At 43.8% G+C, this 26,965-nt stretch overlaps 2 protein-coding genes across 2 annotated transcripts; both read right to left on the bottom strand.

The window, feature by feature from the left end:
• cln5 (CLN5 intracellular trafficking protein) lies at window positions 1-7,877 on the bottom strand. Its single transcript, XM_035773113.2, has 4 exons — window positions 7,711-7,877; window positions 7,272-7,446; window positions 4,820-5,045; window positions 1-4,179 (listed from the first exon to the last, which is right to left on the bottom strand). Exons 1-4 carry the CDS (start codon window positions 7,812-7,814, stop codon window positions 3,692-3,694), a joined length of 993 nt encoding a protein of 330 aa, XP_035629006.1. The 5' UTR covers window positions 7,815-7,877; the 3' UTR covers window positions 1-3,691.
• A 5,962-nt stretch (window positions 7,878-13,839) lies between these two features.
• On the bottom strand, window positions 13,840-22,131 carry acod1 (aconitate decarboxylase 1). Its single transcript, XM_035774194.2, has 5 exons — window positions 22,091-22,131; window positions 21,734-21,895; window positions 21,188-21,277; window positions 15,745-15,944; window positions 13,840-15,277 (listed from the first exon to the last, which is right to left on the bottom strand). Exons 1-5 carry the CDS (start codon window positions 22,112-22,114, stop codon window positions 14,314-14,316), a joined length of 1,440 nt encoding a protein of 479 aa, XP_035630087.1. The 5' UTR covers window positions 22,115-22,131; the 3' UTR covers window positions 13,840-14,313.
• Between the last annotated feature and the right edge of the window lie 4,834 nt (window positions 22,132-26,965).

The raw sequence follows: 26,965 nt of genomic DNA, 5'->3' as shown, positions 1-26,965 counted from the left end.
CAGGGAGAACTCTGCAGTGTTTATTTGACATTAGATGGCAACAGGATCATATTATACAGCAATTATCATGTAACATGAATACAATGCCGGTTAGAATAGGAGGCCAAAAGTCAGTGCAGCCAATAGTCAGAGTCTCGAGTGTGGGAACAAACAGTGTGTCCCATGGTAGGGTAAACAAGAATGTTCCTAGTTAACAAAGCATGCAGGAGTCATGAGGCAAATAGCAAAATTAACAAGAAAAAAAATATTCACATGCGGCTAGCCATTGTAAATTCAGAGTCGCTCGCCCCAACAGTGCCTGTGTGCTGGAGGCGAGCGAAAGCAGACGGTGAACAGGTGCCTTTGATACAGTTGAAGTCGGAAGTTCACATACTCCTTAGCCAAATACATTTAAACTCAGTTTCACAATTCCTGACATTTAATCCTAGTAAAAATTCCCTGTCTTAGGATCACCACTTTATTTTAAGAATGTGAAATGTCAGAATAATAGTAGCAAGAATGATTTATTTCAGCTTTTATTTATTTAATCACATTCCCAGTGGGTCAGAAGTTTACATGCACTCAATTAGTATTTGGCAACATTGCCTTTAAATTGTTTAACTTGGGTCAAATGTTTCAGGGAGCCTTCCACAAGCAATTGGGTGAATTTTGGCCCATTCCTCCTGACAGAGCTGGTGTAACAAGTCAGGTTTGTAGGCCTCCTTGCTCACACACACTTTTTCAGTTCTGCCCACAGATTTTCTATGGGATTGATGTCAGGGCTTTGTGATGGCCACGCCAATGCCTCGACTTTGTTGTCCTTAAGCCATTTTGCCACAACTTTGGAAGTATGCTTGGGGCCATTGTCCATTTGGAAGACCCATTTACAACCAAGCTTTAACTTGCAGACTAATGTCTTGAGATGTTGCTTCAATATATCCACGTAATTTTCCTTCCCCATGATGCCATCTATTTTGTGAAGTGCACCAGTCCCTCCTGCAGCAAAGCACCCCCTCAACATGATGCTGCCACCCCCGTGCTTCACGGTTGGGATGGTGTTCTTCTGCTTGCAAGCCTCCCCCTTTTCCCTCCAAACATAACAATGGTCATTATGGCCAAACAGTTCTATTTGTTTCATCAGACCAGAGGACATTTCTCCAAAAATAACGATATTTGTCTCCATGTTTAGTTGCAAACCGTAGTCTGTCTTTTTTATGGCGGTGTTGGAACAGTGGCTTCTTCCTTGCTTACCGGCCTTTCAGGTTGTCGATATAGGACTCGTTTTATTGTGGATATACAGTGGGGCAAAAAAGTATTTAGTCAGCCACCAATTGTGCAAGTTCTACCACATAAAAAGATGAGAGGCCTGTAATTGTCATCCTAGGTATACTTCAAATATGACAGACAAAATTAGAAGAAAAGAAATCCAGAAAAATCACATTGTAGGATTTAATGAATTTATTTGCAAAACATGGTGGAAAATAAGCCTATCAGAAGCTTATAAAGCCATGACATCATTTTCTGGAATGTTCCAAGCTTTTAAAGGCACAGTCAACTTAGTGTACGTAAACTTCTGACCCACTGGAATTGTGATACAGTGTAATAACTGTCTATCTAAAAAAAAAAAAAAAAGGTCCCACAGTTGGCAATGCATGTCACAGCAAAAACCAACCCATGAGGTCAAAGGAATTGTCCGTAGAGCTCCGTGACAGGATTGTGTCGAGGCACAGATCTGGGGAGGGGTTCAAAACATTTCTGCAGCATTGAAAGACCAAGAGCACTGTGGCCTCCATCATTCTTAAAGGAATGGGAGAAACTCCCCAAATACAGTTGTGCCAAGCTTGTATTGTGATACCCACGACGACGAGGCTGTAATCGCTGCAAAAGGTGCTTCAACTAAGTGCTGATTAAAGGGTCTGAATACTTATGTAAATGTATCTTATTTCAAAATGTATCTTAAAAGACAAAAGGTTTTTTTGCTTTGTCATTATGCACTATTGCGTGTAGATTTACAGTGCAGCTTACAAGTTCGAACACATTTTATTCTACACCTCGATTAGGCTGATGTAATCCTTTTTTGCTAATGTCTTTATTTCTAGGCTACACTTTCTCATTCTAATTTAACGCTGGTGGGTTTAAGGACAAGTGTGGATTTGTGACAATGACGAGAAGAGCAGCCACTCAGGGGTTTGACAGCACCAACGCAGTTATTCACTGTTATGCATCTGCCATTCGTGGATTAACGCTTGAAATGATTGAATCTAGACCGAAAAGTTTTGCATAGTTGACAAGATAGTGTTGCTACACACAGTCCTGATGAGAATCTCAGGACTGTGCATAGCAACACTTATCCTGTCTACTACCCAAAACCCTTCTTGCAATGGCCTTTCTCAGCGCATTTTCAACAAACACTCCCATACACTGATAAATTGCACTACATTCCAGTCAAATGGAAAGTTAAGAGGCTCAACAACATGACATTGAGCAGCAGGATGAATTGCAGATGAGCGCAGCGCAAGAAAATGCACTCAAAAAATATTTGCGCATGTGCACTTTACACTGCCCCAACATGATAGTCTCAGGGCCAAAACATTTTACATTCTTACTTGTTGCCGTTTACTTCGTGCATTGCTGTCTCTACCTAAAAAGACGCAATATGGAATAGTTCTGGATTCCTGCTTACAAGCAAAAACTGGAGCAGGACGTACCAGTGACTCTCTCAATACGGAAGTGGTCAGATGATGCGGATGCTACGGGACTGTTGTGTAGCACAAACTGGAATATGTTCCGGGATTCATCCAATGGCATTGAGGAGTATACCACCTCAGTCAACCGCTTCATCAATAAGTGCATTGACGACGTTGTCGCCAGTGACCGTATGTCCATATCCCAAACAGAGGCCATGGATTACAGGCAACATCTGCAGCGAGCTAAAGCGCATCCTGACCGATTGCCATAACAGGCGGTGGTGATGCAACTGCTCGGCATCTGACCGTAAGGCGCTACAAGGAGCTACAAAGGATAGTGCATACAGCCCAGTACAGGACCTATATACTAGGCGCTGTCAGAGGAAAGCCCCAAAAATTGTCAGACTCCAGTGACCCAAGTCATAGACTGTTTTCTCTGCTACCGCACGGCAAGAGGTACGGGAGCACCAAGTCTAGGACCAAAAGACTCCTTAACAGCTTCTACCCCCAAGCTATAAGACTGCTGAACAAATAATCAAATGACCACCCAGACTATTTACATTGACCCCGACTCCATTTGTTTTGTACACTGCTGCTACTCACAGTTTATCACCTATGCATAGTCACTTCACCCCTACCTCAATGTACAAATTACCTTGACTAACCTGTACCCCCACACATTGACTCAGTACCAGTAGCCCCGGTATATAGCCTCGTTGTTATTTTGTGTTACTTATGATTTTTTACTTTAGTTTATTTGGTGAATATTTTCTTAACTCTTTCTTGAACTGCACTGTTTGTTAAGGGCTTGTAAGTAAGCATTTCACGGTAAGGTCTACAGTTGATCTATTTGGCGCATGTGACAAAGTTTAATATGGCAGTTCAATGAATAGCAAGTTCAATTAACGATAGTCCTTCGATCCATAGCTCCATCTGACTGAGTGGTAACGTTTTTTTTCAGCCCCATCCCTGCAGAGAGCTGCTCGGCTGCCGTTTGGCTGAAAAACCAATTACAAATTGTGACTTTACGGCAAAGGCACTTCCTCATATGTGATCTGCACATATGGAGATTTCATGGGTAAGTGCCAATATTCAAAGTTATAGTACAAGTAGAAGCTCTTCTCCTCTACCACCTTCTGATAAGCCTCCGCGAGACTGAGGACAAAGTCCATGTACGACTGGTGTGGTCGGAAAGGGTGATAGAACTTGCGGATGTCTTCAGCCAGTGTCTTCGCAGAAGGCTCCCTGAAGATAGAATCATCATCCCCCAAGTAGGTCGGCTCCCCACTGTACAGGTAGATCTTAGTGTAGTTGGTCTGGAATCGGCTGGACAGCTTGGCTCCCTGTTGCGTAAGATACCTGTAGGTGCGATGGACGAACTGAGAGCAGTCGTAGGAGTCAAACCACACGGTGGCGTTGGGGCCGGGGTCTGAGCGGACCGTCCACGTCTCATAATAAATCCCAGTCTGGTTGTCGTCCTGGACCCACAAGGCCATCTCGTTGAACTGGCCACCTAGAAGGAGAGACAGTAATCGTTATTTATCATACCAGAGAGGAGTTTGGGTTTGCAAAACTAACATGCACAATAAGTCATTCATGCTGCATTCACCTATAATCTATGTGTTCACGATGGGCAACAGGTGTCAAACCTGTGTTTTTCATTAAGCACTGTAAAGGAGTGTTTAGAACCAAAAGCTCACTATAAAAAAAAAACATTTCTAAAGAGATGGCCTCGGTCTGAATGCAACCACAAGCCCTACCCCTTCAGTGATTGCAGATCTAAAGGAATCAATATGGTGATGGTTACACCTAACATTCCAACCCCATTGAGGAGTTATTTGTTGACTTTGACAAAGTCTGGTCTTCAGCAACGCATAGTAGTGAGGACAGGCAAAGTTATGAAACAAAGTTAAGTGCATCACCCTCATTTTTACATTTAGCAGACACTCAGAGTAATTAGGGTTAATCTCAGGGTACATCGATAGATTTTTCACAGAGTCGACTCGGCGATCAGCTCTTAACCGTTAGGCTACTAGCCGCTCTTTAACCACTAGGCTACCTCCCGATCTTAATGGATCAACCAGGCTGCCAAAAGATCTAAAAGACAACACTACCAGATTTCACATTGCCCTTGGCCTGCTCAGTCTTGTTACCTGAGATCTCTCCCACTTTCTCCAAGGTACCATTCTCAGACCAGTGGATGTCATCAATCCCCTCAAAGAAGCATGCAGCTCCCTGGTTGCACCAGAAGGGGTTGTTAGTCTCACGTCTCAGGTGAGGGAAGGTGCAGTTGCCCAGCTGGAAGAGTTCATACCACTCCATGGTGTAGTTTCTCCCCGTTTCAGCACTGCTGAACCCAATGGCATCATGCATGATATGCTAGGAGTGAGAGAATCAAATCAGTTAGAGATTTGTAATGCACCAGGAATCGGCGTGTGTATTAGGGTTTCTGTTATACAAAATGTAGTAGTAGACATTTAAATTTACCCGACATGAGAAATTTACTGGACCCATATGCATTAGGTGTGTAACCTGATTATGGTGTCCACCCAACGGTGCCCAGAATGACAGAAATCACATTTAGACGATGGTAATTGGGGCGGCAGGTAGCCTAGTGGTTAGGGCGTTGGACTAGTAACCGAAAGGTTTCAAGGTAAGCTCGGGGATTCGATAAGGTAAAAATCTGTCTTTCTGCCCCTGAACAAGGCAGTTTAACCTACTGTTCCCCGGTAGGCTGTCATTGAAAATAAGAATTTGTTCATAACCGACTTGCCTAGTTAAGATTATTTTATCTTTATTTAACAGAACATCAAGTCAGCCAACAAGATGAGTAATGAAAAGCAAAATCACTAGCCTATGCATAGTCGGTGTTTGAGTTTCAAGTTTGGGGAAGCAAATTTTCAACAAACATGCACATTTATAATAAAGCATGCCATGCATCTGCAGAGATATGCGAGATAGCCTACTATTGGTAATGTGATGAGTAGATTGGATAGTTATCATGTAGGCTAACAATAACTCACTGTTTGCAAAAAAGACCATTCAATGCATGGCTGAGGCCTGGGTGGCTGAGCACAGAATAAACCCATTATATACTACACTTTGTATATGACTGGAGACATCTGCAGAATATTTTTTTAATAGGACAAATTACAGGGTAGCCTACTCTGACAAAAACATCTTTAAAAACGACATTGTCCATATAATACGCCTACAAGAAGGGGATACACAAATAGAATGACATCCAACTAAACTGGGGAAGAAAAAGATGGTCCAAAAACAAACTTAAAACGGCACTGACCCAACAATGATGAAGTGTATATGCACACTCACCGGGGTTATGGCCAATGCTCTCCGCTGGTGCCAGTAAGATGTCGTTCGCTCAAATAGGTTGAATTTTTATAACAAAATTACATGAGTATTTTCATTGTCTTCTCGTTACAGTAATAACCATTTGCTTTCCAAACTATTGTGTGTTTTCCTGCGATACAAATGAGAAATATCGCAATATGCCTGGCTGGGCCTCTACTTTTCACTGACAGTTGCAACTCGACAACTGGTATCTGTCCATGCGCAATTGCTGCCTTTCCTTCCAACTGTAGGCAATGCGATTTTTTTTAAAAATCCACAATTATATATATATATATATATTACTTTTTTTTATATATATAAGGCTAGGGGAAGCTAATGATCAATACTTGAAAAATAGTAGCCTATTTTGAATGGTTTCATTTATTTCTGTATAGACAGGAGTAGGCTATAATTTTCGCAATTTACTTAGGGAAAGCTTCCCCTAACCTTATGTACACGCCGCCTATGAGCCGATGTCAATCTACTATCCCCCATAGTAGAAATATTGACCTATTGAAGGTGAAGAAGTCGGATGTGGAGGTCCTGGGCTGGCATGGTTGCACGTTGTGAGGCCGGTTGGACATACTGCCATATTCTCTAAAACGACGGAGGCGGCTTATGGTAGCGAAATTAACATTTAATTCTCTGGCAACAGTGCTGGTGGACATTCCTGAAGTCAACATGCCAAATGAACGCTCCCGCAAACATTATACATCTGTGGCATTGTGTTGTATGACAAGACTGGACATTTTATAGTGACCTTTAATTGTCCCCCAGCACAAGGTGCACCTGTGTAATGATCATGCTGTTTAAATCAGCTTTTTGATACCACACCTGTCAGGTGAGGGGATTATCTTGGCTAAGGAGAAATGCTCACTAACAGGGATGTAAATTAATTTGTGCACAAAATGAGAAATAAGCTTGTTGTGCACATGGAACACTTCTGTGATCTTTTATTTCAACTCATGGGACCAGCACTTCACATGTTGAGTTTATATTTTTGTTAAGTGTATTTCCATCAACTGATATGTATCAATGAATAGGCTAAAAAGCATTATTTTGCATTTTCTTTTTTTGTACTGAACAAATCAGACAATGCCAATTGTATTTATTTGTATAAAAAAATAAAAATAATTAAAAAGCGTTTTACCAGCTAACAGAAACCCTGGTCACTCACACACACACACACACACACACACACACACACACACACAGCTGTGCAACTTCCCCAAAAAAACGAAACACACTACTTACCATTTTCCCCAGCAATGATCCATATTTAAACTCCCACACTGGAGCTTGCAGTCGAAATACCGAGATGACATCCCAGTTATTCATGTAGGGGATCCGGCCATCCCTGTCGCCGGTGGGACAGAAGGGGAACATGGCTTCACAGTACGAGTCCGCAGCGGGACGACAATCAAATCGCCTGTCAATGTCAATTACAATTTGTGACAGAGGGTTATATTGGTAGCGTGTTAGTGGTTAGAAAATATAGGTCTACACCAAAGATTATTAGAACTAACCCCTTTCATCTGCCTACACTGACAGGTCTTGTAAAAAACTTTTTCTTAGCTAGACAGGTATCACATGACATGTTGTCGAAGACAGCTAAACTTTGGCTAAACATGGATAGCAGCAGCTGTCTTACTTTTATTTCACCTCTTTAGAATTTAACATTTGCCATAACTACCTGTAAGGAACCGGCCATTCTTGCTTTCCATCGTCACCTCGGGAATGTACAATCTCCAAATTGTAAAATAGGACTGAACACGTAAAAAACACCGTTGGTCTCATCTCAAGACACTTATTTTAAACACAGAACAGCAGACGTTTCCCACGTACTTCCGTGTTGCGGGCTTCTTCCTCTTCTTCGACGAGGTTTATCGGCGTTTGGCATTCAATAAATGTTGCATTACCGCCACCTACTAGACTGGAGTATACTTTGCTTGAAAAAAATCTAATAAAACATGTATTAATTAACGAATACCCTACCATCTAACCCTACTCTCACTAAAACCCCACAACCCTACTCCACTATGTAAATCTATTTAGTCCTGCCTCAGACAGACAGCCAGAAAGGATGGGGCAGCACTACTTATCACACCCTGTAACTACTCTGACGTCAGGTCTCGAACACCCAAATACATCTCTGCAGCTGCCACCACAACCTCAATTGTTTGTGACTTATGTTCCATCCCTGCAGAACAGTTGACAACCATTGGCTGTAAATGCTAAAAATCCAATCTTACTGAAACATATATCACAGTGCCATCCGTTTTGTCACTAAAGCACCTTATACCACACACCACTGCGACTTGTATGCTCTAGTCGGCTGGCCCTCGCTACATATTCGTCGCCAGACCCACTGGCTCCAGGTCATCTACAAGGCCATGCTAGGTAAAGCTCCGCCTTATCTCAGTTCACTGGTCACGATGGCAACACCCATCCGTAGCACGCGCTCCAGCAGGTGTATCTCACTGATCATCCCTAAAGCCAACACCTCATTTGGCCGCCTTTCGTTCCAGTACTCTGCTGCCTGTGACTGGAACGAATTGCAAAAATCGCTGAAGTTGGAGACTTTTATCTCCCTCACCAACTTCAAACATCAGCTATCTGAGCAGCTAACCGATCGCTGCAGCTGTACATAGTCTATTGGTAAATAGCCCACCCATTTTCATCTACCTCATCCACATACTGTTTTTATTTATTTACTTTTCTGCTCTTTTGCACACCAATATCTCTACCTGTACATGACCATCTGATCATTTATCACTCCAGTGTTAATCTGCAAAATTGTAATTATTCGCCTACCTCCTCATGCCTTTTGCACACATTGTATATAGACTCCCCCTTTTTTTCTACTGTGTTATTGACTTGTTAATTGTTTACTCCATGTGTAACTCTGTGTTGTCTGTTCACACTGCTATGCTTTATCTTGGCCAGGTCGCAGTTGCAAATGAGAACTTGTTCTCAACTAGCCTACCTGGTTAAATAAAGGTGAAATAAAAATAAATAAATTGTTGGCCTATCCCTCTGTACTGGTACAACTCTACTATACACAACACTCCTCTCGCCTTTGACAGATTTTCCTCTAGTTTCTTCACTGCCTCATCATACGACAGCTTCTGCACTACTCTAACCCTGGAAACCTCAACCTGCCTCTCTCGCAGCAGACATTTCTGTCCCCAGGACCATGAGCATCCCTACAATTAACACATGACACTACTCCCCCCTATGCTTCACATTCCTTTGTCTCAGGCCCTTCTACACATTTCTCAGACCTAGTAAACTCTATCCTACACACTGCTGCCACATGCCATTGAGCTTAACACCTGTAACTACATAATGTATTAGGCACAAAAGCTAGTTCGGGATAATTGACAGAATATACCCTAACATCCACTTTGTCGGGCAAAGACACAAAACTCAAATTTATACATCACCCAACTCCTTTTTCACCCACTCTGAAACCACAAATGGATCAGGCAAAAGGCAAGTGTCCACTTTTTACAAAAATGTTCCTCCTACCATCCCGTCTTTATCCTGGCCCTCGGGCTCCAAGAACTTCACCACATACGTCCTCCGATACCTTGCTCTCACTCACTTCTATTTCTCCCCCTGTCTTCAATACGGCATACAGCTCACTCTGCTTACACTTTCTACCATTCTTCTTTAACAAACCATATACACTTTTTCGGACATTTTTAACCGATTCAAGCTCACCCTCTTCCTCCCTGTCTCTCCTCGACCTCCTCTGCCTCTATTTCCCCCTACATTCCTCCTCTGTACTCCTAGTACACGTCTCCTTATAATAATACTGCACTTCTCCCTGACACATCTTGTTCTTGCCCTCTCAAGGGACGCCATTTTCCCCTGGCTACGACTCCTTTCTTAGAAGAGTTAGTTAATATGACTGCTCAGTGATCACTACTGTCTCTTGCTTCTTCTGCCAGGAAAGACAGTCTTCGCAATGGCCATTAATGAGGTCAGGTGGTAACCTGTTTTACTTTGCGATTGGCTGGAAGTGAGTTAGTTATCTTTGTTCTTCTACTTTTCATGACTGGCAAAGTACCAGGATGCTGTTTAGAGCAGTTTTGAGTCTGAATTTGAAAACTGAATCTGAATGCATCTGATAAATTGAATATATGAAATGTTGGTAAACTTGATACACAGAAAATGAATGCAATATCTACCATATTGAAACTAAATATATAAACATTGAATTTTAATATTGAATTCAATTGAAATGTAATTTGAAAACTGAATGCAATATTCATTCAATTCAGTTACAAATCATAATGATGATTCAAATGATTTAATTCAAATTCAATATCCTAACAGAGTCAAATGATAAAATTAAATATCCTAACACGTATTCAAAATGATAAAATTAAAATACAATTTCTGTTGGCACTGAAATCACTCCATAGACCCATGTGGACATGGAGAATAAACTTGTTACCACCTGCACCTTCATGTGCAAGGCCATGCTCCAGCAGATCTTCAACTCATCGGCGCCATGGTACAGCAGGATGTGCTCAAACTCGCCTGATTCAGACACTGCAGCGTCCAAATTGAGGCTCGATTGTGATTCTCTGCCCTTCCTTGTGTTCATAATCACACCTGTGTCTTTTGACACTATATAAACGAGTCATCCCGCAGTGTTTGTGATTATACCCTGATGAAGACAGCCTTGGCTGTCGAAATGTTGGTATTACATTTTTTGCATCTGAGCTCCTAGAGTGTGCGGCTCTCTTTTATTTTCAGGTTTCTATTCCGCTAGGCAGCACCTCGTCTTAATAGGTGTGCGTTTCTTTTTCTTCTAGATAATCACTGATGTAACATGTCTGGATATAGCGCCTGTTTTGTGTTTGTGTGCCAATAAGTGAAGCTGTATTGTAGACGTCTATGGTTATAAGAAGTTCTCTCAAAGTAGGAAGATTTCCTATTGCTTACAATGGTGGAAATGACTTCTCGGTCAAATAGTGAAAGAGACTTGATCAAATAGTGTTTTTCCTTGCATTAAAATTGTGAACTGTATGCACATTTGTATTCACATAACAAGAAACGCATGTTAAGCACAGGTTTAAATGTTCATTGTGTTCAAAATGTAAGCAGATTGACCTGACCACCTAGATGGACTAGCTTGAAATTTTATTCCTATCTTAGTTCAGTGTAAATGCAATCAGTCCAGCCTATCCACTGTGGTATAAATTATATAGGAAGAGAGACTGCAGATTATTTTAAACAACTTCATAAGATTTTCAGAAATTGAGCAATTTCAACCATCACTCATATAGTTCCGAGTTGAAAAGCCCAACGAATACAGTTGTCCCTTTCCTTTTATAGAAAGTTTGCAGAGGTACAGAATCAGGGCCGGGAAACAGAGTTGTAAAAAGCTATTTAGCTGTGCAGATCAAGATAGCTGATGTCGCCATTCTCTGTTCCTCCCGGCAATTCCAGCATAGCTAAATTCCTGCCGATTGTAAACACATAGGTCACATACTGAGGTCGCACCCAAGTGGCTCATAAATCTGTACACTCAGATTTATGACTAAGTCACACAAGACCAGTTTGTGTCAGTAAAAAAATACTTGCATATAACAATGGACAATTTAAGTAAAATACAGCATAGTATGTCTAATTAAACATAGTATGTCATGAATTATTTCCTCAACAACACTCCACTTAAAAATATTCCCACATACTATTCCCACATTTAACAAACTGCCCTTGCTGTCTCTGCCTGGCCAGTTCCCCTCTTTCCACTGGGATTCTCTGCCTCTAACCCTATTACAGGGGCTGAGTCACTGACTTACTGGGGCTCTTTCATACCGTCCCTAGGAGGGGTGCGTCACTTGAGTGGGTTGAGTCACTGATGTGATCTTCCTGTCTGGGTTGACGCCCCCCCTTGGGTTGTGCCGTGGCGGAGATCTTTGTGGGCTATAGTCGGCCTTGTCTCAGGATGGTAAGTTGGTGGTTGAAGATATCCCTCTAGTGGTGTGGGGGCTGTGCTTTGGCAAAGTGGGTGGGGTTATATCCTTCCTGTTTGGCCCTGTCCGGGGGTGTCATCGGATGGGGCCACAGTGTCTCCTGACCCCTCCTGTCTCAGCCTCCAGTATTTATGCTGCAGTAGTTTATGTGTCGGGGGCTAGGGTCAGTTTGTTATATCTGGAGTACTTCTCCTGTCCTATCCAGTGTCCTGTGTGAATTTAAGTATGCTCTCTCTAATTCTCTCTTTCTCTCTTTCTTTCTCTCTCTCGGAGGACCTGAGCCCTAGGACCATGCCTCAGGACTACCTTACATGATGACTCCTTACTGTCCCCAGTCCACCTGGCCGTGCTGCTGCTCCGTTTTCAACTGTTCTGCCTGTCTTTAAGTATTATTTGACCATGCTGGTCATTTATGAACATTTCAACATCTTGGCCATGTTCTGTTATAATCTCCAACCGGCACAGCCAGAAGAGGACTGGCCACCCCACATAGCCTGGCTCCTCTCTAGGTTTCTTCGTAGGTTTTGGCCTTTCTAGGAAGTTTTTCCTAGCCACCGTGCTTCTACACCTGCATTGCTTGCTGTTTGGGGTTTTAGGCTGGGTTTCTGCACAGCACTTTGAGATATCAGCTGATGTACGAAGGGCTATATAAATCAATTTGATTTATTTAACTCATCTTTTTTGGCTCTGCCCCCTACTTAATCATTTTTGGAAGAACATCTTTGATTGGTATTCCAAGGTATAATGAGAGGGTCATTGACCCTGATGCAGCTCTCTTTGGATGTTTGGAATGGTGGCTGCAAAAAATATTATCCTGACAGAATGGAAGTCATCTTGCTTCCATAGATAGCTAGCATAAAGGGGCGGCAACGTAGCCTAGTGGCGAGCCATTAGATTTATTTGAATACTTTGTGTCGTCTTGATGGAAGACCCATTTTTGACCCAGCTTTAGCTCCTTGACTGATGGCCTGACGTTCTGTTCCAGAGTCTCCTGGTTTACCTCAGAACCTATGGTTCCCTTAATGATGTGGAGTCGTCCAGGTCCAGAGGAGGCAAAGGGGCGGCAGGGTAGCCTAGTGGTTAGAGCGTTGGACTAGTAACCGGAAGGTTGTGAGTTCAAACCCCCATGCTGACACGGTACAAATCTGTCGTTCTGCCCCTGAACAGGCAGTTAACCCACTGTTCCTAGGCCGTCATTGAAAATAAGAATGTGTTCTTAACTGACTTGCCTGGTTAAATAAAGGTAAAATAAAATAAATGACTAACACCATTAACTAGGAAAATAGTATCCTGACAGAATGGAAGTCATCCACTCCCCCTTGCTTCCGTAGATAGCTAGCATAAATGACTAACACCATTAACTAGGGAAATACGATTTTTTTCAGCACTAACTCCTCCAGCAGTTTTGTCAAGGTTTCGAGTCCGTTTCTGGACCGTCTGGACAGATCCTGACTGTGAACACTGACCCATAACGCGTATTGTTGTTGTGACTTTCATTGTTGTGCTATTCTTGTCCCATTTGTTGCTTAAGCAATACTTCAATTCATATGCCTGGCAGCATTTTTCTTTGTTATTTTTTTGGTGCTTTTGTTTTGTATTAATTACAAAAGAAAATCCTTTAAAATAAAAGCTCCACAATATTTTTGTGCTAATATTCTATAAGAGGAAAAGGAGCTCAATCAGTAGAACATTTGAGGAGCTGTAACTCAGCTCAGTGAGCTCCTGCCCAAGTAAAGCACTGTATTGCAGTTGTTATTTGATTTGTTAAGCAAATTATAACTACTGAACTTATTTAGGCTTGACATGACAAATACATTTTTATGATTCATTTTATTAATTTGTACAAATGTATACAATTTTATTTTCACTTTGACATTATGAGTTATTTTGTGTAGATCAGTGACAAAAAAAAGAACAATTATATCCTCCTTTGTAACAACTCCAATGGAGGTGAATATACTGTATCCGATGGTCTGCTGTACAGATACAGTCATGCCAAGCATTATAAAATGGAAATGGGCCTCTGAAAAAACAATGAAAGCACCACAAGACCATGTCATGTATAGGCTATATTTAATTTAGGTCTACTTCTTGAATTGTGACCACAAACTAAAATGCATAAATGGGAGGAAAAAGTGAGATCCGAACACAATGCAGACAGAGTGCAGCCAGAGTGCATGCATTTTAATACCAGGTGTGATTGCAATAAATTCAAGGCCTGTGTTGGGGAATGTAATCGTGTCACGGCTGTTCGACGAGGGATAATGCAAATGGGATTTGAGAGAGTGTTGGGATTTTGGTTAGCCAAGGTGTTCTCTGAAGAGATGGGTTGTCGGCCTGCTCATCTGCAGATATGATCTCAGCACCGTACAGTCCGGGCACTTCTCTATATTCCCTATAATGTCCACAACACTCTCCACAGCTTCTTGGCTAAGCACAGTGGAGGCGTTCGCCTCGAATTTCCCAACTAAGTCCTCCTGACTCAATGGCTTCCTCCAGTGGCCGTAGAAGGTATCACACCTGGCTGTGACACTCTCCCCATGCTCCATCTCTACTGTCACCTCGCAGTACATCTTGTCAAAGCTGGGGTGGTTGTCTTGGGGGTTCTCGACTCTGACCTTGGCCAGGAGCTCCCTCAAGGCCGGCCTGTCTATCTGAGGCCCGCTGAAGGAGTTCACGGACACCTGGTTGTCCAGCAGGGCTGAGCAGGCATTGAATTGAAATGAATGCCTGGCCTGGTGCTCCATGGCTGGGAAGGGGCAGTCAATGTACCTGGAGGGAGGCACTCGGAGCACCACCTTCTGGACCTTACAGAGGTCAGGTTCTCCGGAGGCTCCAAGCTTAGCCCGGGCTTCCAAGGCGGCATCCACCACCCAGTGCATTCCCAGGTGGGCCGGGAAGCGCTTGATGGCCACGTCCTGCTCCTCCAAAACCCATCGAAACCCACCACTACAACCACCATTAGTCCCAGGGATCTCCGAGGGACTATAGTCTGAGTAGAAGACCCCGAAGCCGGACTCGAGATCCAGGATGGCCTGACTTCCCTCCAACCCCAGCAGGGCGAGCTTGGCGGCCTCCAGGCCTCTGCGGGCGGCATTGCCAGTGTGGAGGGGTTTGGTCTGGGTAGCTGCATTGGCCATGGGGGCCCCCGCGGAGGAGGCAGCGATAGCCAGAGAGTGGACACACTGGGCTGGGGAGAGGGCTAGGAGCTTAGCTGAAGCTGCTGCACTGCCCATCACTCCCACAACAGCAGGAGGGTGGAACCTGGGAGAGAAGAAAGTTCCAAAGTTTAGGATTGGGAGAAGATTGGGATTAGAAGCTCACCAGAAACCAGAAATGTGGTATTTTAAATTTGAGTGCAAAAGCTAATGTGTGTAAAATACATCCTGTACAATGCATGTACTGTAGATCTCTACTCACAAATCTGATTTGAATAAGCACTTGTGACTACAAATATACAGTAATTATATTGGCAGTACAAAACAAACTGCCAGCATAATTTGTACAAACAATAAAAACAAATAGCATGCATGCAAATCCACACATTTATATATAATAATAATAATATATGCCATTTAGCAGACGCTTTTATCCAAAGCGACTTACAGTCATGTGTGCATACATTCTACGTATGGTTGGTCCCGGGAATCGAACCCACTACCCTGGCGTTACAAGCGCCATGCTCTACCAACTGAGCTACAGAAGGACCCAATATGCATTCTCAGTTATACCTTCTAGGTATATTGTGGGCCTCCTTGGAGAACCTCATGAGTTGCCCCTGCACCTCGATGCCTGCGTTGAAGGCCAGCAGCAGGTCCAGGCCAGATGTCTGGGTGGGCAGAGTCTCTGCCAGGGCCAGGATGGCAGGGAGCACTGCCCCAGAGGGGTGGGTTGCAGGGTGCCACGTATCATCAAAGTCCATAGAGTGCACCTGAGGCAGGGTACATTCAGAGAGGTGAAACGTTAAGATAGAAATAGAATAAAGCTGATACGATTACCTATTCTACATGACAGACGCGCATATCTCATACTAAATGTATTTCTGTCTGAATGTTCTGTGACATTGCACCCTCCTGAACAGGCGCCAGAAGTGAACAAAATGTTAATGTCCTCTCTGCCTCCTGCCCAATTGTGCAACATATCCTATTCCTCTGTGCTCCTTTCCTCTGAAGATCGAAAAAATCAAGAGAAAACTGCAAGACTCAATAGAAGACAAAACAAGGAACAAACCAAAAAAGACAGGCTTTTGAAAAATTAACTATTTTTCATAAAATTGTACAGTTATCTTAGCTAGCTGAATTGCTAGCAGAATTGTTTACTTGTTGCTAAGCAGTTGCTAGGGACTCTCCTGGAAGAAGCTAGCTAGCTTACAAAGAATAACAACAAAAAATATCTAGTTAACAGAAGAAAGGAAGACAAAATAAGGACAAAAGAAGGACAGAAGAAAAAGGAAAAAAAGAAAAAGAAGAAGAAAAAGGAAAAGAAAGAGGACAACAAAGTGAAACAGTCAGCACTTCTATTGCAACTTCGTATTTCGTCGTCCTAACGTAGTCTACACTGCTATCTGCCCAGCAGCTAGCTAGCTAGCAAACGTCCACCGTCTACCGAATAGCAGCACTGTAGAAACTATTACACTCAACTGAACGACTTGATTAGTGTAGTGTTAGCTAGCTACATAGTTGTCTTTGCTGTCTTCGTATCCAAGATAATTGTGTAGTTTAGAGCGTGTAGTCTTAGAGTGATTATCTTAATTTACCGAGGTTAGCTAGCTAGCTATTTGTCATCCTTAACGTAGGAGACACTGCTAGCTAGCCAACAGCTAGCCAACGTCTACTGAATAGAACTTCCGCACTCAACAACCCGGTCGCATTCCGCTTCGCTCCACAGGTAGTATCACATTTTCATTTCATTTCATTACAGCACAACGGTTTGATTTGTTTGATCGTAGCTAGCTACATAGCTAGCTACATAGCCGTCTGTGTATCAAAGATAATTGTGTAGTCTAGAGCGATTTTCTAGGTTAGCTAGCCAGCTATTGTCGTTCTTTTAACGCAACGTAACGTAATCAACACTGCTAGCTAGCCAGCTAGCCCCGAATAGCAGCACTGTAGAAACTATTACACTCAACGGAACGACTTGATTAGTGTAGTGTCAACAACGCAGCCACTGCCAGCTAGCCTACAAAGTCAACAACGCAGCCACTGCCAGCTAGCCTACTTCAGCAGTACTGTATCATTTTAATCATTTTAGTCAATAAGATTCTTGCTACGTAAGCTTAACTTTCTGAACATTCGAGACGTGTAGTCCACTTGTCATTCCAATCTCCTTGCATTAGCGTAGCCTCTTCTGTAGCCTGTCAACTATGTGTCTGTCTATCCCTGTTATCTCCTCTCTGCACAGACCATACAAACGCTCCACACCGCGTGGCCGCGGCCACCTAATCTGGTGGTCCCAGCGCGCACGACCCACGTGGAGTTCCAGGTCTCCGGTAGCCTCTGGAACTGCCGATCTGCGGCCAACAAGGCAGAGTTCATCTCAGCCTATGCCTCCCTCCAGTCCCTCGACTTCTTGGCACTGACGGAAACATGGATCACCACAGATAACACTGCTACTCCTACTGCTCTCTCTTCGTCCGCCCACGTGTTCTCGCACACCCCGAGAGCTTCTGGTCAGCGGGGTGGTGGCACCGGGATCCTCATCTCTCCCAAGTGGTCATTCTCTCTTTCTCCCCTTACCCATCTGTCTATCGCCTCCTTTGAATTTCATGCTGTCACAGTTACCAGCCCTTTCAAGCTTAACATCCTTATCATTTATCGCCCTCCAGGTCCCCTCGGAGAGTTCATCAATGAGCTTGATGTCTTGATAAGCTCCTTTCCTGAGGACGGCTCACCTCTCACAGTTCTGGGCGACTTTAACCTCCCCACGTCTACCTTTGACTCATTCCTCTCTGCCTCCTTCTTTCCACTCCTTTCCTCTTTTGACCTCACCCTCTCACCTTCCCCCTACTCACAAGGCAGGCAATACGCTCGACCTCATCTTTACTAGATGCTGTTCTTCCACTAACCTCATTGCAACTCCCCTCCAAGTCTCCGACCACTACCTTGTATCCTTTTCCCTCTCGCTCTCATCCAACACTTCCCACACTGCCCCTACTCGGATGGTATCGCGCCGTCCCAACCTTCGCTCTCTCTCCCCCGCTACTCTCTCCTCTTCCATCCTATCATCTCTTCCCTCTGCTCAAACCTTCTCCAACCTATCTCCTGATTCTGCCTCCTCAACCCTCCTCTCCTCCCTTTCTGCATCCTTTGACTCTCTATGTCCCCTATCTTCCAGGCCGGCTCGGTCCTCCCCTCCCGCTCCGTGGCTCGACGACTCATTGCGAGCTCACAGAACAGGGCTCCGGGCAGCCGAGCGGAAATGGAGGAAAACTCGCCTCCCTGCGGACCTGGCATCCTTTCGCTCCCTCCTCTCTACATTTTCCTCCTCTGTCTCTGCTGCAAAAGCCACTTTCTACCACTCTAAATTCCAAGCATCTGCCTCTAACCCTAGGAAGCTCTTTGCCACCTTCTCCTCCCTCCTGAATCCTCCTCCCCTCCCCCCCCTCCTCCCTCTCTGCAGATGACTTCGTCAACCATTTTGAAAAGAAGGTCGACGACATCCGATCCTCGTTTGCTAAGTCAAACGACACCGCTGGTTCTGCTCACACTGCCCTACCCTGTGCTCTGACCTCTTTCTCCCCTCTCTCTCCAGATGAAATCTCGCGTCTTGTGACGGCCGGCCGCCCAACAACCTGCCCGCTCGACCCTATCCCCTCCTCTCTTCTCCAGACCATTTCCGGAGACCTTCTCCCTTACCTCACCTCGCTCATCAACTCATCCCTGACCGCTGGCTACGTCCCTTCCGTCTTCAAGAGAGCGAGAGTTGCACCCCTTCTGAAAAAACCTACACTCGATCCCTCCGATGTCAACAACTACAGACCAGTATCCCTTCTTTCTTTTCTCTCCAAAACTCTTGAACGTGCCGTCCTTGGCCAGCTCTCCCGCTATCTCTCTCAGAATGACCTTCTTGATCCAAATCAGTCAGGTTTCAAGACTAGTCATTCAACTGAGACTGCTCTTCTCTGTATCACGGAGGCGCTCCGCACTGCTAAAGCTAACTCTCTCTCCTCTGCTCTCATCCTTCTAGACCTATCGGCTGCCTTCGATACTGTGAACCATCAGATCCTCCTCTCCACCCTCTCCGAGTTGGGCATCTCCCGGCGCGGCCCACGCTTGGATTGCGTCCTACCTGACAGGTCGCTCCTACCAGGTGGCGTGGCGAGAATCTGTCTCCTCACCACGCGCTCTCACCACTGGTGTCCCCAGGGCTCTGTTCTAGGCCCTCTCCTATTCTCGCTATACACCAAGTCACTTGGCTCTGTCATAACCTCACATGGTCTCTCCTATCATTGCTATGCAGACGACACACAATTAATCTTCTCCTTTCCCCCTTCTGATGACCAGGTGGCGAATCGCATCTCTGCATGTCTGGCAGACATATCTGTGTGGATGACGGATCACCACCTCAAGCTGAACCTCGGCAAGACGGAGCTGCTCTTCCTCCCGGGGAAGGACTGCCCGTTCCATGATCTCGCCATCACGGTTGACAACTCCATTGTGTCCTCCTCCCAGAGCGCTAAGAACCTTGGCGTGATCCTGGACAACACCCTGTCGTTCTCAACTAACATCAAGGCGGTGGCCCGTTCCTGTAGGTTCATGCTCTACAACATCCGCAGAGTACGACCCTGCCTCACACAGGAAGCGGCGCAGGTCCTAATCCAGGCACTTGTCATCTCCCGTCTGGATTACTGCAACTCGCTGTTGGCTGGGCTCCTGCCTGTGCCATTAAACCCCTACAACTCATCCAGAATGCCGCAGCCCGTCTGGTGTTCAACCTTCCCAAGTTCTCTCACGTCACCCCGCTCCTCCGCTCTCTCCACTGGCTTCCAGTTGAAGCTCGCATCCGCTACAAGACCATGGTGCTTGCCTATGGAGCTGTGAGGGGAACGGCACCTCAGTACCTCCAGGCTCTGATCAGGCCCTACACCCAAACAAGGGCACTGCGTTCATCCACCTCTGGCCTGCTCGCCTCCCTACCACTGAGGAAGTACAGTTCCCTCTCAGCCCAGTCAAAACTGTTCGCTGCTCTGGCTCCCCAATGGTGGAACACACTCCCTCACGACGCCAGGACAGCGGAGTCAATCACCACCTTCCGGAGACACCTGAAACCCCACCTCTTTAAGGAATACCTAGGATGGGATAAGTAATCCTTCTCACCCCCCTCCCCCTTAAAAGGTTTAGATGCACTATTGTAAAGTGGCTGTTCTACTGGATGTCATAAGGTGAATGCACCAATTTGTAAGTCGCTCTGGATAAGAGCGTCTGCTAAATGACTTAAATGTAAATGTAATGTTAAAATTTGGCCATACAAAATGTGCTACCACGGTTTGCTCTATTGAACACAACCCAGTTCAGGATTACAGATACTTTTGAGAAACTAGATGATTACTTCTTGTATTACTTATTAAATGCAGATAGGAGCGAGAGAAAAAAATACATTATGGCACTTTTCTGTTTATCAGTGACATTCAAGTCAGCCTTTAAAAGGGTTAAGCTTGTTCCAACTGAGCTGATCACAGGTCAGAGACCACTATGATGACACACCAAGTGCATTTGATGGATCCTTTTGGTCTTCTTCTAATGCCTCTTAAAATAATCAGATTACGTTACTGAGTTTGGGTAATCCAAAAGTTACGTTATTGATCACAATTTTGGACAAGTTCTGTAAACGGATTACATTCAGAAAGTAACCGACCCAAGTATTAGGTCACTTATAACTTGAGGAAGTGAATTGTGATGAAACGGAACACTTAATAAAATGCATTCTCTTATTAATATTAACATCTTATAAATATGAACATTTCAGAGTGTAATGCGTCAATCAAATCTCAGTTAAAATGTGAACACAATCTCAACATTTGAATAGTTTTTTTCAAAGACAGGTTACATTTACCTCAGAGACAAATAAGGACAAAGGGAGGGATTTGAATAGGAATATAATGAGGTTAGGAGGAACATTGAAAGATATATCACGTGATAAGTATATGGGGGTGTACTGTATGTGAGATTGTCTTACCGCTATGCCGTTGACGAAGGCAGCATACTGGGGTGGCAGTGTCATCCCTGATCTTCCCCACACACTGCTCCTCTCCACTGGTTTGAAGAACTAGGATCACACACCATCAACAGCATCAGAAACTCAGAGGGTGGACCGATTAGTAACCTGCCTCTAAGTCAACCATATAAGTCCTCATTTTAGATTTCATTTTTTGGTCTATATATCACAATTGTCTATATATCACAAATGTTGAAAAATAACTGGAGGGGCAATGGCATATGGCATATATGGTATGTAGCATATGGCATACATAACTATAAACGTGTAAACAATTGAAAATAAAAAGTATATACAATCAGAAACGTATTTTGGTGTAAAAATATGACCATACTGCACAGTATATGCCGAGATTGATATCAAAGTTTACAGGCACGTGCCCATTGTGGCACGTGGCATTTCTGTTTACACGCAGAATTGCCACAAGCAGAGCCATATACACTGCTGCTTGCCTGTTTCCTGTCTGTTGTGAAGTACAGTACTGTAGTTTACTTATGTATAGTTTACCTGGCTGTACTGGAGAGCCTTGCTGAAGACCGCTGTACTGGTCCCCAAGAGCCCCACTCCCAATGTGTCCAGCATCATCCTCTTACTCCTGTGGATCACAGTATCTGTCAGGTGAACTGCGTTGAGGCTGGAGATGGCCGCACCAAAACTCTCTGTTACACTCTGGAAGAGACAGAGGAGTGTTATCAATGGGGACAGCATGGAGCCCTTATAACCATAGTAGCTATTCTCACTATTCTCACACATCCATTTTGTCGATCTAACTACTAGCATGAGATCCACTTTGCAAATATGCCTTTGTCTTGCAGAATCTTGTGCCAAACAAAGTACACTAAAAGTTGTTAGTGTAACACTGACATGATGGGAAACCTTGCGTAGCATTGTGTCGCCTCTACTATCCCCTGTCGCCTTTTGGCTGTGTACATGACCAGGGATCCCTTTTATATCATAAGGCCTTTCTCAATGCTGGTTTACAAACTTTCCAGAATGGCCAAACCAAGGCATGCTTACTGAGGTGGGGTAACCCTCATGACAACCAAAGACAGTCTCTACTTCTACTTGTCTTTTTTTGATTGCTAGTACCACATTTCATTCATTTTATGGTCTTGTCCTAATGTGTTGTATCGTCCATGTGTTTATATTTGAGTATTGTCATGTGCATTGTCCTCAGTTCTTTATGATTGTCATGTCATTTCGACCCCCCCCCCCCAAAACAAACAAAACAAACAGGGGATTCACATTTGAATAATTTAGCATATGCTCTCATCCAAGCGACTTAGTTGGTTCATTCTACTAAGGTATGTAAAACAACCACCTATTACAGTCATTGCAAGTGAACATTTTTTTTTTAAAAAGCTGCTATTAGAAAAATTAATGCTAGAAAGAAAAGATTAGACATTTTCGGAAGATGGGGACAGTCTGATGGTTGTCATGGGGGAGCTTGTTCCACCATTGGGGTACCAGGACAGGGAAGAGCTTTGACTGGGATGAGCGGGAGATGGCCCCTCCATCAAAGGGGTGGAAATGCCAAGCAACCAGAGGTGGCAGAGCGTAATGCTCAGCTCTGGGTATAGTGGCTGAACCAGAGGATTTGAAGACAAGGATTAGACTATCCATGTAAAAAAAAGTACTAATGCATTATTGTTTAATATTATAGTATTCTAGGAAAGGTTTAATCCATTTTATTCCAGCCATTTCACATGACTACTACTAGGGTCATGAGAAAAAGATGAGAGTTCACAGTGATTCTAATAAGCAGACTTGAGGAACTCAAGCATGCCACTGCGTTTCGCAACTTCAGTTTTTTTGAGACACACTGGAAATTTGACTCTGACTCTGTCATTTGTAAATCCAGGAATTTACCCATTTGGTTCAATGGATATGGAAATGAAACAAAGCTACAATGTGAGCTAAAAGCACATTGACTAAAACCACGGCAGAATCCTAGACATAACAGCGTGCATGCGTGTGTTCAGATTCCCCCTTGGAATGTCTAAAAAGATACCACATCAAATAACACATACTTGATATAGGCTACATGATGCCAGTGTCTTACTTTCCCTTTCTTACCCCTGTCCTGTGGCTGCCCTGCTTTCACATGAGTTGTCTGAAGAGACGACAATGAGCCACAAAGGAGAAACACTGTGTTTCCACCTTGGGACCATCAGAGTTCGCTGTTGGACAGCTTTCTGTAATTGAAACGCTCAATTGATATTCTTAACCAATGACTCGCTCATCCCCAGGGCCCAGTTTTTCAGAACTTTCAGAATTATCTGGACTCTGTAATGCTCTTTTTTTCAATCCAGGATCAGATCGATCTGGCTTTATTTTGCCAGTTTTTCCGAAAATAATCGGATAGGATTATTCAGATCCAGATAACAGAATATCAAGAACACAGAATCTGGATTTAATGCTTTGAACAGGCCTACACCGTGCCTTCTCCTACACTGTGCCATCTCCTACACTTTGCCATCTCCTACACTTTGCCATCTCCTACACCGTGCCATCTCCTACACCGTGCCTTCTCCTACACCGTGCCTTCTCCTACACCGTGCCATCTCCTACACCTTGCCATCTCCTACACCTTGCCTTCTCCTACACCGTGCCATCTCCTACACCGTGCCTTCTCCTACACCGTGCCTTCTCCTACACCGTGCCATCTCCTACACCATGCCTTCTCCTGCACCGTGCCTTCTCCTACACCGTGCCTTCTCCTACACCGTGCCTTCTCCTACACCGTGCCTTCTCCTACACCGTGCCTTCTCCTACACCGTGCCTTCTCCTACACCGTGCCTTCTCCTACACCGTGCCTTCTCCTACACCGTGCCTTCTCCTACACCGTGCCTTCTCCTACACCGTGCCTTCTCCTACACCGTGCCTTCTCCTACACCGTGCCTTCTCCTACACCGTGCCTTCTCCTACACCGTGCCTTCTCCTACACCGTGCCTTCTCCTACACCGTGCCTTCTCCTGCACCGTGCCTTCTCCTACACCGTGCCTTCTCCTACACCGTGCCTTCTCCTACACCGTGCCTTCTCCTGCACCGTGCCTTCTCCTACACTTTGCCATCTCCTACACCGTGCCATCTCCTACACCGTGCCTTCTCCTACACCGTGCCTTCTCCTACACCGTGCCATCTCCTACACCTTGCCATCTCCTACACCTTGCCATCTCCTACACCTTGCCATCTCCTACACCTTGCCATCAACTGGATAGGTTATGGTACTACTTCTACACTGTCATAGGAAAACATATATGAGTAAACTACAGGAATAAAAGGTACCTAAGATAACAAATAAAAGAGCCTGCATATCACTTATTTGACACTTCTTAATATAACAACTGACCACGTACCTAAACTACAGTCAAATGAACATAATGAACATTTGGTTTTCAGGAGTACTAGGTCTTTCATGTGCTCTTGGGAAACTGGGCAACGGGAGGTCGTACATCCGGCATGGTTGTGTGCAAGTGCTTTTGAAGTAAGACCAATTTTTCAACCAATAAGATTTTAACTAGCTTGATAAGATAGCTAACGCTGCTAATAATAAAGTAAGCCAGCTTGCTTAACATTGAAAATATGGTCAAACTAGCTACAATATCCACATTGATAAGTGTAATTGTCAAAAAAGGTGAAAGGTCAGTGCCGAAAAATCACAACTTGGCAATTTGGGTAACAAAACGTTTCCCACTTGTAATTACAATTTGGACGGTCTGATTTTAAACCTAACCTTAACTTAAAAAGTCTTAAGTCTTAAGGGGGTAGATCAGCTTTAATATCGCATATAGATTGTAGATAGCTGTCGGCATATCCTAGCTATCCTGCTTCTCATGGGTCTGTGAAAGGTTCAAAAAATTGTGTGAGGGGAAGGAATAGGAAGATTTCTCCATCCCCTTCTCAGGCCGCTGTATTGGACAGTTCAATGGTAAGAAATGTCTCAGTCTCTGGAGCAAAATCTTTGTGCTGTCCAGGAGCACTAGTACAGGACATCAATAAGCTGCCCCCAAACATTTTAAACCTTCATCAGTAAATTGAGTCTATCATAGTTCATGTGGGATTCAATGACATTATGAAGGACAGCTCAGAACAGCTGACAATGGATTTTAAAGAACAAAATGACACCAACAAACACCCCATAATATCTCGCCCTCTGCCCTCCCTAAATTGTGGCATTGAACGCTACGAGACTAATGCAGCTAATGTAACATTTTTTGACAATTACCTTCTGGAAACAAAGCGTGTTTTATCATCTGGGTTCCTGGATCCTTTCATTGCATTTCTAAGGCTGCGTTGAGTCAACGACTTATCAATGAACCAAGCCCAGCTCAGTTAATCCCTACCATTGTAATGCTGAGTTGTCATAATGCTTCCGCAAATGTACATTATCCCAGGGGCGTTGGAAGACACAATGTAAGTAACCTAATTTATGCCCCTCTAACTGCCCTAAATGCCTCTGCCCTAATATGTCCACTGTGTGCAGCTCACCCTGCACTAACATAAATAACATGAGCATGTCTACTTTTGCTAAACTTCACAGTAAAGCAATGAAAACAATCAAGCATTCCTGAAAAGTACTAAACATAGTCCACGTTAGCATACGTAGCTTAAGAAACAAGGTTCATGAAATGAATAATTTGCTACTAACAGATGACGTTCATATTCTGGCTATCTCTGAAACTCACTTAGATAATACCTTTGATGATACAGTGGTAGCAATACATGGTCATAACATCTACAGAAAAGACAGAAATGCCAAATGTGGAGGTGTTGCCATTTAGATTCAGAACTACATTCCTGTGAAGCTTAGAGAGGATCTCATGTTAAATAATGTTGAAGTAATATGGCTACAGGTTCATCTGCCTACCTAATCCCCATTCTGGTGGGAACCTGCAATAGACCACCAATTGCTAAAATTCAGTATCTGGATAACATGTGTGAAATGCTTGATAATGTAGTATGTGATATCAACAGAGAGGTATATTTTCTGGGTGATTTAAATATTGACTGGAATCTTCAAGCTGCCCACTCAAGAAAAACCTTCAAAATGTAACCAATGCTTTGACGAAGGTCTTGAGGCTGATATGTAAAGATTATTAAAGAGCAGTGAGACGATCAACAGCAGTGTACAGGTTTCTCGCACACTGCTCTTGATAGTATCATTTCTCTTTAATAAGCTTGACATATGGGCCTCAAGGCCTTAATCAGAGCTTTTGTGAGTTTATTGTAGAGCTATTGGAGCTATTGTAGACTTAGCTCCACCCACATCCGTTCCATGCATCAAATTGGGTTGGAGTCTAGGGAAAATAAGTGTTACCAAATATAGCAATGTGCATTTCATAAATATTTGAATAAAGTGTGTATATAAAACGTATTAAACACGTCTGTAAAACCACAATGAGGACATCGACCCACCAGGTAAGTTTTCATAAATCATTTGGTACAGCGCAATAGAAACGTCAAGAGTAATCTGAAATGGGAGCATTAATTCATGTTCACATTTACAACATAACAAACATAGGCATTTCATCATTAAGCCCTTTAGAAAATAATGTCTCTTTTACTCAGAGTATTATTTATATCACCTCCCCTGTCTGATCTTAACTTTCTCTATGCCACAAAATCTAAAGGTAGAAATATCATATTTTTGGTCATTAAAATATACTGCGACTGGATAATCCCTGTCGATTCTCCTGATTGAACTTTTATGTTCACTGATTCTCTGTTTGAGAGAGC

Source organism: Oncorhynchus keta, chromosome 7 (assembly GCF_023373465.1).
Source record: "Oncorhynchus keta strain PuntledgeMale-10-30-2019 chromosome 7, Oket_V2, whole genome shotgun sequence".
Lineage (NCBI taxonomy): Eukaryota > Metazoa > Chordata > Actinopteri > Salmoniformes > Salmonidae > Oncorhynchus > Oncorhynchus keta.
The sequence above is the reverse complement of the archived record's forward strand: the minus strand, read 5'-3'. Positions and strand labels throughout refer to the sequence as shown.

Excerpts from the sequence above, each read along its gene's own strand:
- cln5 (XM_035773113.2), bottom strand. The coding sequence starts at position 7,814 with ATGAGACCAACGGTGTTTTTTACGTGTTCAGTCCTATTTTACAATTTG. Across the intron at positions 7,447-7,710 it reads GAATGGCCGGTTCCTTACAG|GCGATTTGATTGTCGTCCCG; the intron begins GTAGTTATGGCA and ends TGACATTGACAG. Across the intron at positions 4,180-4,819 it reads GAAAGTGGGAGAGATCTCAG|GTGGCCAGTTCAACGAGATG; the intron begins GTAACAAGACTG and ends CTCTCCTTCTAG.
- acod1 (XM_035774194.2), bottom strand. The coding sequence starts at position 22,114 with ATGCTACGCAAGGTTTCCCATCAT. Across the intron at positions 21,278-21,733 it reads AGGCTCTCCAGTACAGCCAG|TTCTTCAAACCAGTGGAGAG; the intron begins GTAAACTATACA and ends GTGTGATCCTAG. Across the intron at positions 15,945-21,187 it reads CCTTCGTCAACGGCATAGCG|GTGCACTCTATGGACTTTGA; the intron begins GTAAGACAATCT and ends ACCCTGCCTCAG.